Source organism: Idiotropiscis lumnitzeri, chromosome 3 (genome assembly GCF_059441095.1).
Source record: "Idiotropiscis lumnitzeri isolate Australia: NSW breed Sydney's pygmy pipehorse chromosome 3, RoL_Ilum_1.0, whole genome shotgun sequence".
NCBI lineage: Eukaryota > Metazoa > Chordata > Actinopteri > Syngnathiformes > Syngnathidae > Idiotropiscis > Idiotropiscis lumnitzeri.
The window spans coordinates 14,072,279-14,084,659 of NC_142393.1; the positions used below are offsets into that span (position 1 = coordinate 14,072,279).

Here is a 12,381-nt window from a genome sequence, read left to right on the forward strand (position 1 = left end):
GACACGATAATGCAGTCAGCATTATCCAAACTTTTTTGCTTGTTCCCGGCAGATATTGGAAGCTGGCTGTGCCGTTTACCTCGTGCGGGTCCCGCTTCGTAACATTAGACGCTCGAAAGACGATCACAGCATTCGGCTATTAGAACTCCATTTCCCATGATTCTTAGAAACAATTCTATTTCCGGTATGGTGAAATTACGACTGTAATCCATAAAATGCGGTTGAGAAAGGGAATGCAAATGTGAATGTGAAAGTAATAATTATTTTATTGTGTCAGTTACTATGAGAAATGTGTCATTGACCTACACATGGCCAAAATAATTGGCTTGCTAGCAGGGCTTAAAAAAATTCTGGGACCAGCCCTGCATAAAAGTGTAATAAAACAAAAATCTGCTAGGATTCGGGACACAAGGCTCAAAATGGGGACTGTCCCTTTTAAACCAGCGCATCTGGTAGTAACCCCAAGAAAAAATATTTCGCCTTTATGTTCAATACTCACTTTTACTTGTTTCAGGATTGTACTTGGTCATCTTGTCCACTGGGGTGCATGATTGCATCCATCCTCCAAGGACCTTAAGCTTAAAATGAAAAAAACATTGTGATTTTTGTTGGTTGAATGATCAAGGCTCTTAGACTTTGGGGAATCATCAATCAAGTAGAATTGTTGTAGAAGTAGAAAACGCTGTAGAGCTTTTATAAATTATGCATGGCATGAGTAACCATTCTTGTTAAGCCTGTTCACATGAACATTTAGTAGTATCATCTCCTCAAAGTACATTGCAATAAGTCGAATAGAACATTTATTTGAAATAAATGTAATCATTATGATGGAAAGCATTTTTATTCATATTGATAAGCCCTTACGCACTATCTACTTATGGCAAATATGGCTATTGGGTAGAGTCCAGACGACCGCTCTGCCAAAATCCTCAATTTTAGACAGAAAATATTTTCATACAGGTGTGAAAATTCAGTGCTGGAAAATATTCAGATAAAAATGTCCTGATTTTGTATTTTATTAGTATAGCATTCATTTGCTAAGTGAAAAATAACACATATGACTTTGCTTGTGTTCTCTGTCAGTTACATTTACCATATTCCACTTCTCACTCCACCTCGCCCCAGCTCACCCGTAAACCTGAACAGGATAAGCGGTAGAACATGAATCGATGGATGGATGTTTGTAAACTGAAACTTTCTTCCTCCTGAATAAGTCGACCTGTTCTATTTTGTTCACATTCTTTACACGTTACAGAAGATCACCCCTGTCAATCTGACTGGGTCGGAGCAAGCACATTTCTTATTTATTGTTGACAAAGTTTCGGGGGCTCTTGTTGTTCAGATGTGGTGTTGCAGCTAAGTATCTTGTGTGTTTTCGATCTGAAGGAAACGTAATCATCAAATACTTGGTCTACCTTGGAAAGAACGACATAAGTATTCAGTTTGTACATTCAGCCCGTTGAATGCACCTGATACTGTGCCTTCGCTTTGACCGTGCCCGCAACTTCAATGTCAGTCTTTCTTCACTCAGCTCAGCTCGAGGCGACAGTCAGAATTCACAGCAAAACACTGCAGAGGAGATTTGGTTGCAAAACGTCATTCTTGGTCTTTTTTTTCTCTCCAGGTGGTGTGTCAACTGTCAAAAGAAAGCAGTCTTTTTTTTTTTTTTAGGCAATGCTCATGTAAGATGAGCATTGTTGTATTCCTCTTTGGATTCATCGTCCGTATACTGCAGTGTTGTTTGTGTGCTGATCACATTTAGAGTCTTATAATTTAGTCAAAAGTGAGATAGGCGGGTTAAGAAGGCACCCGAGATATCTTGACATAAGTCCTTAAAATCAGTGGTCCTCAACCACCGGGCCGCGGCCTGGTGCCGGTCCGCGGGCCACTTTGGACAAGGCCGTGGCGGGCCACACCGAGGAAAAGAAGAAAAAAGATTGTAGCACTTCCGGTTTATTTAATATTCAAGGCTGAAAAATATTTCATTTTGAAAAATCACCGGCTTCTCTCCCTTACGTTTTTCTTGAAATTCCCCCTTGAATTTTTATTAGTGTCCAATATTCGTCTACTTGATGTACCTGCGCGTAATTATGAATCTCACTTAATTGTGATTGGTAAAAAAAAAAAAACAGCCATTGTTCAAGGTCGGCAGATGACATTTGACATGGCAACACAGAAGCTGAACTCAGATTGAAAGGAAAAAAAAACAAGTCTAACAAACACACAGCGGGAAGCTGCCCAAGACACATTCTACTAATTGAAAATAATAGGTTGTTGGAAATGAAATAAAGCAATTTCACGTAAGTCGTAAATGTAGGTCAGTGCATCTGACTGTGTTAAGTATTAAGCCTTGACTGCACACCACTGAAACATACACAAACAGTATTGTTGTTCTTCAGTCGCAAAGTTTACCACATTTCTACTTTTGTCTGATATTAGCTCGATTTTGCACCAAGAACAAGAATGCTGAGAATCTCATGTTAAAAAGTCAGAATTGTCATTACGGTTGTCAACCGCATACAACCTGTTCATGGCTTTTGCACTGCACTTGTATCCCCACCACGATCTTAAACTCTCTTTGTGTTCTCTTACACTCTCACTCAAACGTGCCAGAGTTTGAGTTAACACTTTGTGCCACACACACACACACACACACACACACACACACACACACCCCTATGTGGTGTAAAGTGAAGTCAGCCGCAGAGTTGTTTGTTTGGCAGTCAATCTCTCACCATCGGTCTGTGTGAGTGTGTGAATGAAACACAAAGACACACGTATGCATACCACACACACACTCACCCCGACACGCACACACACATAAACACACATATATCTTTTCCCGAGATACAAAAGCATGTGAGCTCCGGTAGCTGTCAGGCATTAACCCACAGGGAATAGGTGGACATGTCTCAACACACACACACGCACACGCACACCCACACACCCCCACAAACACACGGAACTCACTCTGTGGATAGAATAAGATACCTTGGGGAGAAGTTGCACTGGTTACACACACACACCCTCTCTGTGTTTGTGGGTATGTGCGATATGTATCAAACAGTCGCTCTACTTGAGCAAAACCCAGCAGCCGGTCCAAGTGGACATGCTGGACTGCTTCAAGTCTCAGCCTGAGAGCCAGTGATAAGACGTGGCTGTGTGTGTGCAAGTGTGCGTTAATGTGACATGTTTCATGTTTTGGTTTTGAAGACTCTCGTGAGTGTGAATACGTCCACTGAGTTATGATCAGGTCGGGTACCTTTGAGAGTATTTGTTTTCTTTTTTTTTGCAAGGATGGATCGCCAGCTGGCTGGCAAGCGGCCCTCAAAGTGAGTGCAGCAAGGCACCAGCTGGAGCTGCCACTACACGGGTCAATTAGTTTCTAACTTGGTGTTTTATGGTCGCACTACATAGAAAGACTAGCGCATGCACGTGTTATATTCTGCCGGTTTGCAGCCATGTGTCATATTTTTATCCGGCCATGAAACTAAGGACAAAGTGTTGCATTGTTGTAACCAACCAAATTACACCTAAGACCTTCTTAATTGTCTCCATTTCAGGCTGTCGAGGGAAGCTGTGCGGCTTTGGCGCCGTGTGCGAGCGAGACCCGAACGATCCGGCCAACGCAGAGTGCGTGTGCAAGCGAGGTGAATGCCCATCCTTGGTGGCGCCCGTGTGCGGTTCCGATTCGTCCACCTACACCAACGAGTGCGAGCTGGAAAAAGCCCAGTGCCAGACCCAGCGACGCATCAAGGTTCTGCGGAAGGGGCCGTGCTGTAAGTACCAATAAACAAATAGACAAACCAAAAAGTTGACATTTAATGGAACACAAGTCATTTTGTGGTGCGCAACTTGGGAGGTCCACTAATATTTGAATTAATGAGGTGTTGCAAGATTGCAATGGCAATAATCGAATTGCTAGTCTCCTGAGATTACGGGCCACCTACTGTATTTATTTCTTTTCAAAAATTGACTGTATGAATTCCTACAGTCCACAAAATTATGCTTGTAAATTAAATGGTCTCGTATGTAAGAACTGTACGAGAAATTCTGCCTTTTCAAAAAGGTTAGTTTTAATTTAACTATGTTTGTTGTGGTTACAGTTTCCCCAAAATCTGAGAACATGCTAGCATTTTAGCACTTAAATAACATTAAGGCAGTCAAATTTAATAGCATCATTCCAGAGAGTAAAAATCTTGATGTTTAGTAGTGGCATTTTTGATGTCGAAGGCATTTTGTTCTTTCCTCCGCACTGCAGGTCCATGAGTGGTGCTTTTGATTTGTTATTGTTGTCCTAATGAATTCCCATTGCGTGCTATCCTGACCCAGCGCAGTTGCAATTTGGTCTTTCTTCCATAACAACTTCTCAATTATGTCCAATCTCTTTTTCATATATTTTGCCACTATGACGACAAAGCCAAATTTGAAACGCCACATGTACCCTCACCAACCAAGTCTTCCATTCCAACATTTTGTCAGCCTCACATATTCCAGCCAGTGTGGTTCCACTGCTTATTCCAAGGGTGGGATTACATTGCAGGTTGGCTTCTGCTACTAATAACAAGCTCGGTGAGTGCTCACCGCAGGCGGAGAAGAGACGTCGAAGATGAAAGTGGCGGCAAGAGAAACCAGGCCGCTGACGAGGGAGGGTAGCAATAACATTGAAACGGGCATCAGCTGAAACATTCACTGGAGATGGAGATGAAAAAGACGGCCAATGATTGAGGAACCACCAAAAAAAAATAAAAAATAAATCTTGGGAGCCAAATCTGTCCGATGTGCAGTAGAAGCAGAACAATCACTGCAGGCAACAACAGCATGTGGTCACTGCGAAAAACAACGCACAACAAGCACAACAATCCTAATGATGATAACGATGATGGCTGGCTTGCTGAATTTTATTTGGGGATTAAAATGCTTGTTTTTAAAAAGGTCGCAATTAGACCGCGGGGAAAACAAACCGCACCAAACGCTTCAAAGCCCCCTCAGGCTCGCAGTACTCAAGTGGGGCTTTGAAGACATTGAATGTAAAACATGGATAGATACTCCTTTTTCGTTTCCATTAAATAAAGTTGTGAGGGAGGTGACCATAATATTGACACAGTTATTTTATTAATTGTAGACCGGTACTATGAAGTACTCTCCACGGTGAGAGCTGAGGTTCAAAAGCCATTTTTTAAGCGACATTAATTTCGCCGAAGACACAGACAACATGAGCTGAATCATTTTCTCATTCTTTTGTGGATGACAACATAAAAGCTCAGTGGATGTCAATTATGGAGTCAATTGCGCTAAAAGTTTCCAAAGACATGGTTCATAATTATACGTTGCGAAAGTCGCTTATCGACATGGTGAAGAATTTTGACTGGATGCATGTGCGTCCAAGTCATTGAGATCTAGCCGAGGTTGCCTGACGTCACCTGCACAACTCCACCTGGAAAAAAGAAATGCATGAACATTTTTTTAATGCTTGATAAACATGACATCACAGTTGCTCGGGGCTCAAGTAATCACGGCTCACCTGTTTTCTGAAGCTGAGCTATGCTTGCTCGTTAGCTGAGCCTTGAGCAACTCTGATGTCATTTTCAGTCATCAACAATGGGCAAAATGGCCGCCCTCTGAGATGGACAAAAACGGGTGGAATTTGCTGTTTAAATCAGACTCCACAAATGTAATATTAATCAGAATGTCATATCGAGACTAGTGAGCCTGCATAGAACATATTCTTGTCGATAATTTTTGGGGTTGATTTCCCCTTTAATACATCCATCCATCCTTTTGCTGAACTATTTATTCTATGCCACATTCAATAAGTTATGCGAACACAGACAATGATGGAATGGACACGTTGTATTTAAATGGCTTCTGAAAGGGAAATGGATTTTGAATATCGAAAATGCACTTCCTGGAACACAGTGTGCTTGACTTGAGTTGTACTCCGTAATTTGCCGATCAGTTGGCATCAATATAATTTCCCTCGAATTCAACAATCGGCCTACTGTAAGTGTGTGTCATTGTATATTTTTGTGTGAGCGGAAAATATGTGACGCTTGGAGGTCATGTGAAGTCAAGTGTTTCTTATTCTCTTTGAAAATTCAAACAGCATTGAGAGGTCTGGGCGGGTCACACTGCCGGAGATTATAGACTTTCTGGCCGTATCAGCGTAGATCAGGATTGTAAAATACAGAGCATGCACAAGGTGAACAATCTGACGGACTGGGGTCTATTCCAAGTAGCCTGTCAGTTGGATTATCTTGCAAATGGCCTCATTCGCCGCTTTGAAAGTGACTGGCAGCTTTTCATGGAGGTAAATGAAGTGGCAAGATTTTTGAGAAGCTGTCATGTCTGATTCAAATCAACGAGTCAATCCTGTCTGCAGTGCAGTTACCAAAGAAGATGCACATTTTTCCTCATATTGTCACCTTTCCATTTGGAAGCAGCGCATCTGTAGGCTGCCTTTATCGCTATCTCACTCGGCTTCTTCATTTTCCACAAAACTGCACAATTATTACACATAATATGATAATGGATTAACCAGCAATATATTCCTAAATGAACCCAACGGTATTTTGATAATCCATTAATCATTAACAGACATTAATTTAAAATCGTCCAAATATTCTCCGATATATGCAGTCCTCTACAGAAGCAGATTGATTTTCTTTGTATTTTTTTTTTAATGTAACTTTTGAAAACATATGCTTTTTTTGGGCCTTGTAAAACAATGATCAACATTTTTGCCATTTTTCTGACTGAATCATACTTAGTTTGTGCATTTTCTGATATGCCCATTAGACATAATATAATTTGATTTAAGTTTTTGAATAAGGGTATTAAGGTGTATTAAATCAGATTAATCAACTAATCGACAAAATAATCAACAGATTAATCGATTGTTAAAATAACCATTAGTAGCAGCCCGAAATAATATCCCCCATTCTTAACATCGCAATCTCTCCTTGAACAGCTAACCAAAATTTCTGAAATGATGGCAACATTTTTGCAGTTTTTAAACAAATATATTTAATCATCATTTTGTGTTTTTTTTTTTTTGGTCTGATGGCATTACTACTTAATTTATCGATATTGTTGTTTTGTCATTATTTTTATACAGCAATTAAAATAATCAGCAAGTCAAATCATGACTGAAATCTGAATAAAGTCAAATGAGGAAAAAAGTATGACAAGCCTTGGGAGGAATTTGAATATGCAAGGAAGCTATTTTGAGTGCATGCTGGATTTTTTTTCCCCCCTCTCTACTACCAAGCTACTGATCCCCTTATACAGACCTCACAGATCTACCTCCGCCCTTAGAAAGGCATCCGTGCATCACTACTTGTGCTTGGTTTGGACCTCACATCATCACTGTCATGGCAACATGGGTGCTCTGACTGCACAATGCCCTTAAGCTGACTAGTGGACAAATCGTCACAATCACATTCACTCATCTCAGCAAAGAGGCTATTAGAACATTTAACGTGTCCAGGTAATAATGTTAGTCCTCTCCTGAGGGCCACGTATTGTTGAGATGAAGGCTTCTCTTTGCCCTCACTTAGCCAGGTAATATTTACATCGCCCGCTTCTTAATGGCTCTGGCCAGCACTGGGCAGGCTTCTTCATTATCCTCATTTGGTTTATAATGGATGATTCAAAATCATCTGGTTTCCATTTCTTGACGGCCACGCAATAAAAAGACAATGGCATCAGATATGATCAAAATTAAAAGGAGAGGCCATGTTTAAAGTGAGCGCCTGATAACGACGATAAACCAGAAACGCTCTCTGTAGAGCGCTGGAAACGGCCAAGTTGGAAAAAAATAAAATAAAAAGGAAAAGAAACATCAGAAATGAAATGCCCTAGATGTTGTATTATTTTCTGGAAAAGTACTGCCCATATTATAAAATTTCAAAATAAGGATATATGTCCTGTAATTATTTGATATTTTCCTCATTCATAGATCCAGATGACATTAAAATGTTAGATAGACACAATTGCTCCTCAGTAGATCCACCATGACTGCAATGATGAAAAGAGAAACAAAAGTGAAATTAGCTACTTTTGTGTTAGGGTGGGGTGATACGGCATCAAAACTAAATTTCCAATTTCATTTATAACGCCCCTTTGTACAGTGCCTATGGAAGTCCGTTACTTCCAGAACTGGCCGCACTTGACCGTAATTGGCTGTTTAATGTGCAGTGACGGCAACAACAGACAGAGACTGGTCATGTTTGTCCGGCTGCGGCCATGTTGGCAGGGTCCGACTTTCCCATCACAAGTAATGCATGTGGATATGTTGTATTTACCTATTCATATTGATTGCTGGTTTACACTACACAGTTTGGATCTACTTTAAAACTTTTCAATTATTTGTCGGATATTTTTTTACAAATACAATCATTTTGTACTGTACGGGGATTTTTTTAGGAAAAGGGGGGAAAAAAGCACAAAACAATAATTTGTACTTTATTGAACTTAGATGTTATAGGCAACCCCTTCCCAGAATTAGAATAAAATAAGTGCTTCCTGTTGATGAAATGTTAAAAAGCTGTCAATGCATAACGTTGTTGTCAAAGAGTAACCCAGCACCGCCAGGTCGCTCTTTTCTCATGTAGAATTACAACGACCTTGGTGGAATATTTGCAGCCATATCTCAACTTGAAAATTTTTATGTCAATGCAAATGTTTTTTTTTTTTTTTTTAAAGCAGGAGTTAATGTTGCTCGTATTATTTTTTTTTTTTTAGCTTGTCTCTAGATGGGACTGTAAAGTTGTCAAAACGATCGCTCCTTTTGTAAACTCCCTCTTCTTTCTTTACAGCCATGCCATTTATGTAATGCGGGTTTTCATTCTTGGGAAAACGGGGCTGATTTGGCCACCAAAAATATACAGTACAGTGTACACCCTCCCACATCGCACGTGCCGTGAATTCTTGGAGAACTCATCTTGTGCAGTCACTGTTGTGGAACAAGGACTTTGCATTCGGCCTTACTTTTACTTTGTGTAAGCACAGCAGGTCGTGCCGAATACAAGTGTGCATGTGGATGAATTGGACTGAAGATGGCATTGGGATTTTGTGTGTGCGTGTGCGCGTGAGAGCGTTCGTGCATACAAGCCTTCTGCTCTTCTGCTACCTTCCACTCGATGAGTGCATGCTCTCTCACTCAATGAGTTGTAGATAGTTATATCTCGCCTGGAGCAGCACTTTTATTGTATATGTCCACATTGTGAGTGGAGAAAGACATCTGGGTCCTTCACCTCTTCCTCGATCTGCTCACATACTGCTTGCAGCCCAGACAGAAGCGTGGTCTATTTCTTGTCAACTTGAGATATTAGCAAGGGATAGTAGGAAAATGGTAGAAATGTTGAATGGCCAGCAATACTGATAAGCAGTTACCGATATGTCATTCGATAACCGATATATGAAATAAGAATGATAAGATATATTGGATAAATACTGTACATGAGCAGAAAATCTTATAGTACCCAAAATTTGATTCATGACAATAGCTGAACACTAACACATTCAAATAAGGAACAGGAGAAAACTTAAATTCGATAATGGTGGACTTGTGAATAAACGCTTGCATATATCTTTGTTGGCGGCACGGTGGACGACTGGTTAGCACGATGGCCTCACAGTGCAGGGGTCATGGGATCGATTCCGGCTCCGGCCATCATGTGTGGAGTTTGCATGTTCTCCCCGTGCTTGCGTGGGTTTTCTCCGGGTAACCCGGTTTCCTGCCACATTCCAAAAACATGCATGGCAGGTTGTTTGGACACTCGAAATTGTCCCTATGTGTGAGTGGGAGCGTGGATGGTTGTTCGTCTTTGTGTGCCCTGTGATTGGCTGGCAACCCGTTCAGGGTGTCCCCCGCCTACTGCCTGAAGATAGCTGGGATAGGCTCCAGCACCCCCCGCGACCCTAGTGGGGAGAAGCGGTATAGATAATGGATGGATGGATATATCTTTGTTCATCTCAGAAAGCTAATTTGCAAAACTTTGAAACGATGTATAATAGTTTTATATTAGCTCATGGTGGACATGGCTCTTGTTACGATGATGAGTGACAAAAGGTTTAATGCGTTGCAGCTCAGGCATGTTTTATTAAAAATGATCAAGTTGACCGCTGCAAAAGTGAAACATAAAAATAATAAACCAGGCTACCCTGCTGGAGGCGGGTTGAATGCGCCGCTCCTTACTTTGCTTTTCATATCTTTTCTTTCTCATTTTGCTATTGTTCAGATGACATAAAACGTACTGTGACTGAAGGGACAAATAACATTGAAAAGCATGAAAAATACCTTTAAAAAAAAAAGTTTTAGTTGACTGAATCATATTTCGTGAACAACTAGCAATAGCACTGTGCCGGTGTCACATGACCAAGAAGCAGATAAGCAGTCACATGTCATCCTCCACATGTCGTACTTTGGTGTCACCGTCATTGAAATAAGCTTCTTTTTTCGAGACAGCGCATGACACTCCGCTTGCGGCGACTGCATGCCACTCTGCACACAGCAAGATGTTTGACCCGCAGTATGCACAAATCTGTCGGCCTCATGTGACCTACATTGTTATGCTGATGTCACATCATCAACATTGCTATGCGTTGATTCACTTCCACTTGGAACTCTTAATGTATTACATTATGACTACTGCTCAGGTTGCGGGTAATCAAAAGGTGGCCCCAATTCTAGCCGACAATTTGTGCCCGCTGTGCAGCGAGTCATGCGATCGAATGCGACTAAACTATCCAGCGACGCTTGCTTCCGGTGCATATGAATATACATCAATGTATGAATTGTATTGATACAGCTTGCCAGTCGCCAGCTGGATGTCATTTCTGTTGTGAATTGTGTGATTGGACGTTCTATCTGGGTCATTACAACACCAGATGTGACCTGCTATTCAAATTTTGAATCGTAGCAAAACTAATTCCCAAAGGATGGCCTTTCATTCAAACGAGTTGCAGAAACACAAACATCGGGCGACACTTCAGTTAACTTGTGTTGCGTCGAGTGCTCAAGTCCAAAGATACCGCTTTCCTTACTGTTCCTATTCCACATTTGATGGAAGATTTGAGAACAACACCATCTCCACTAATGCAGCCAAACAAACGGATACATTTAATCGGAGTCCCCCAAAGACGGCAAATTCTTCCAAGATCCTGAACCAATCAAGTGAAGACACCTTCAATCAAGCAGTTGTTACCTCGGCTGCTTTTCTTGTTTTTATGGTTTGGATCGAATTTTATTTTTTTTTTAACTGGGTTGTATAAAGAGCAGCTTTACCCCCCCTTCGAATGCCCTTCTAAACTGGCTACGGCGAAGGTCAGGAAACCTCCAAGCAAAAGTATCTCTGAGCCTTGTATCTTCCATGAGTCCTTTCTTTTTCATCCCCCGTCTCCCCACTTGTGATATTGGTTTGGTAACACCCCCTGCTAGATGGTGGAGATGCATCATTGTCTTATTTTCCTTTCCTTGCACAGTATGCCTCGTATTTATTGCCTTTCTTTCTCTGTCCCTCTTTGTCTCGCGCCATTAGTCGTCCATTCTCCTTCTTTCACCATTTGATGTCTTTCATCTCGCCCATTTTTATTTTTATTCCTGACCTTCTGACAAACATGGTATTGTCTTCACATTGTCTTTTGCCTAAGATGGTCGCACCATTTCCGCGTTTCCGTACTTTGGAATGCTAACTTCTGGTTGCAAGATTAACGCATATAGAGATTAAAAAAAAAAAAAATGATGATATCAAAAAAATTGGGAGGCGACCGATTAATTTTTGGATTACGGGAATATGATGTGTTTTCATGAGAAAAATAAATAAGTAATTGCGCAAACTGCAGCTGGAGTCAGTATGACGTGCAAATAAATGGAGAGAGACAAAAACAAAAAAAAGACAGTGGTAACTAGAATTCTAATCACAGACGTCGTCGCTACATAAAGTAAGTAAATCATCCGACATGGCAATAACTGATAAGCTTCTCCTTATTATAAAACAAGGCAATGTTAGCACCCTAGCAAAAGGTCTTGAAAAGGTCAGTCTGTACCCTGCGACCGAAAAGTGAGCAACACTCCCGAAAAATCTTGATAGCAGAAATTAGCCATGCAGATTAGCGCTCGGCCGTCTGATCCACTTTCTTCTCTCCCATCCTCCTCATTTGCTTCTTAAAGATACCATCTCCTCATGTCTTACTCGTGCTGTCGCAAGCGCTAACGTGCATGCAGCGATATACACAAACAAGGCTAATCATATTTCTCTTGGGGGATTATTTAACACATTTATGCATGCTCACACTAACACAAAGAGGGCACGGGGTCATGGTATATAACTCCATTTCCCCGCTCTCATTTCCCAAAGGTGTTGATTTTCACTTGGT

At 41.1% G+C, this 12,381-nt stretch overlaps 1 protein-coding gene across 5 annotated transcripts in view; it reads left to right on the top strand.

Annotated features, from left to right (window-relative positions):
* Positions 1–12,381, top strand: part of agrn (agrin) — a 213,450-nt gene that overhangs the window by 100,020 nt on the left and 101,049 nt on the right. For all 5 annotated transcript variants that reach the window (XM_088289716.1, XM_088289720.1, XM_088289718.1 and 2 more), the window contains one exon: positions 3,564–3,779. In XM_088289716.1, coding sequence (XP_088145842.1) covers positions 3,564–3,779 — 216 coding nt within the window. The remainder of the gene's footprint in view (positions 1–3,563; positions 3,780–12,381) is intronic.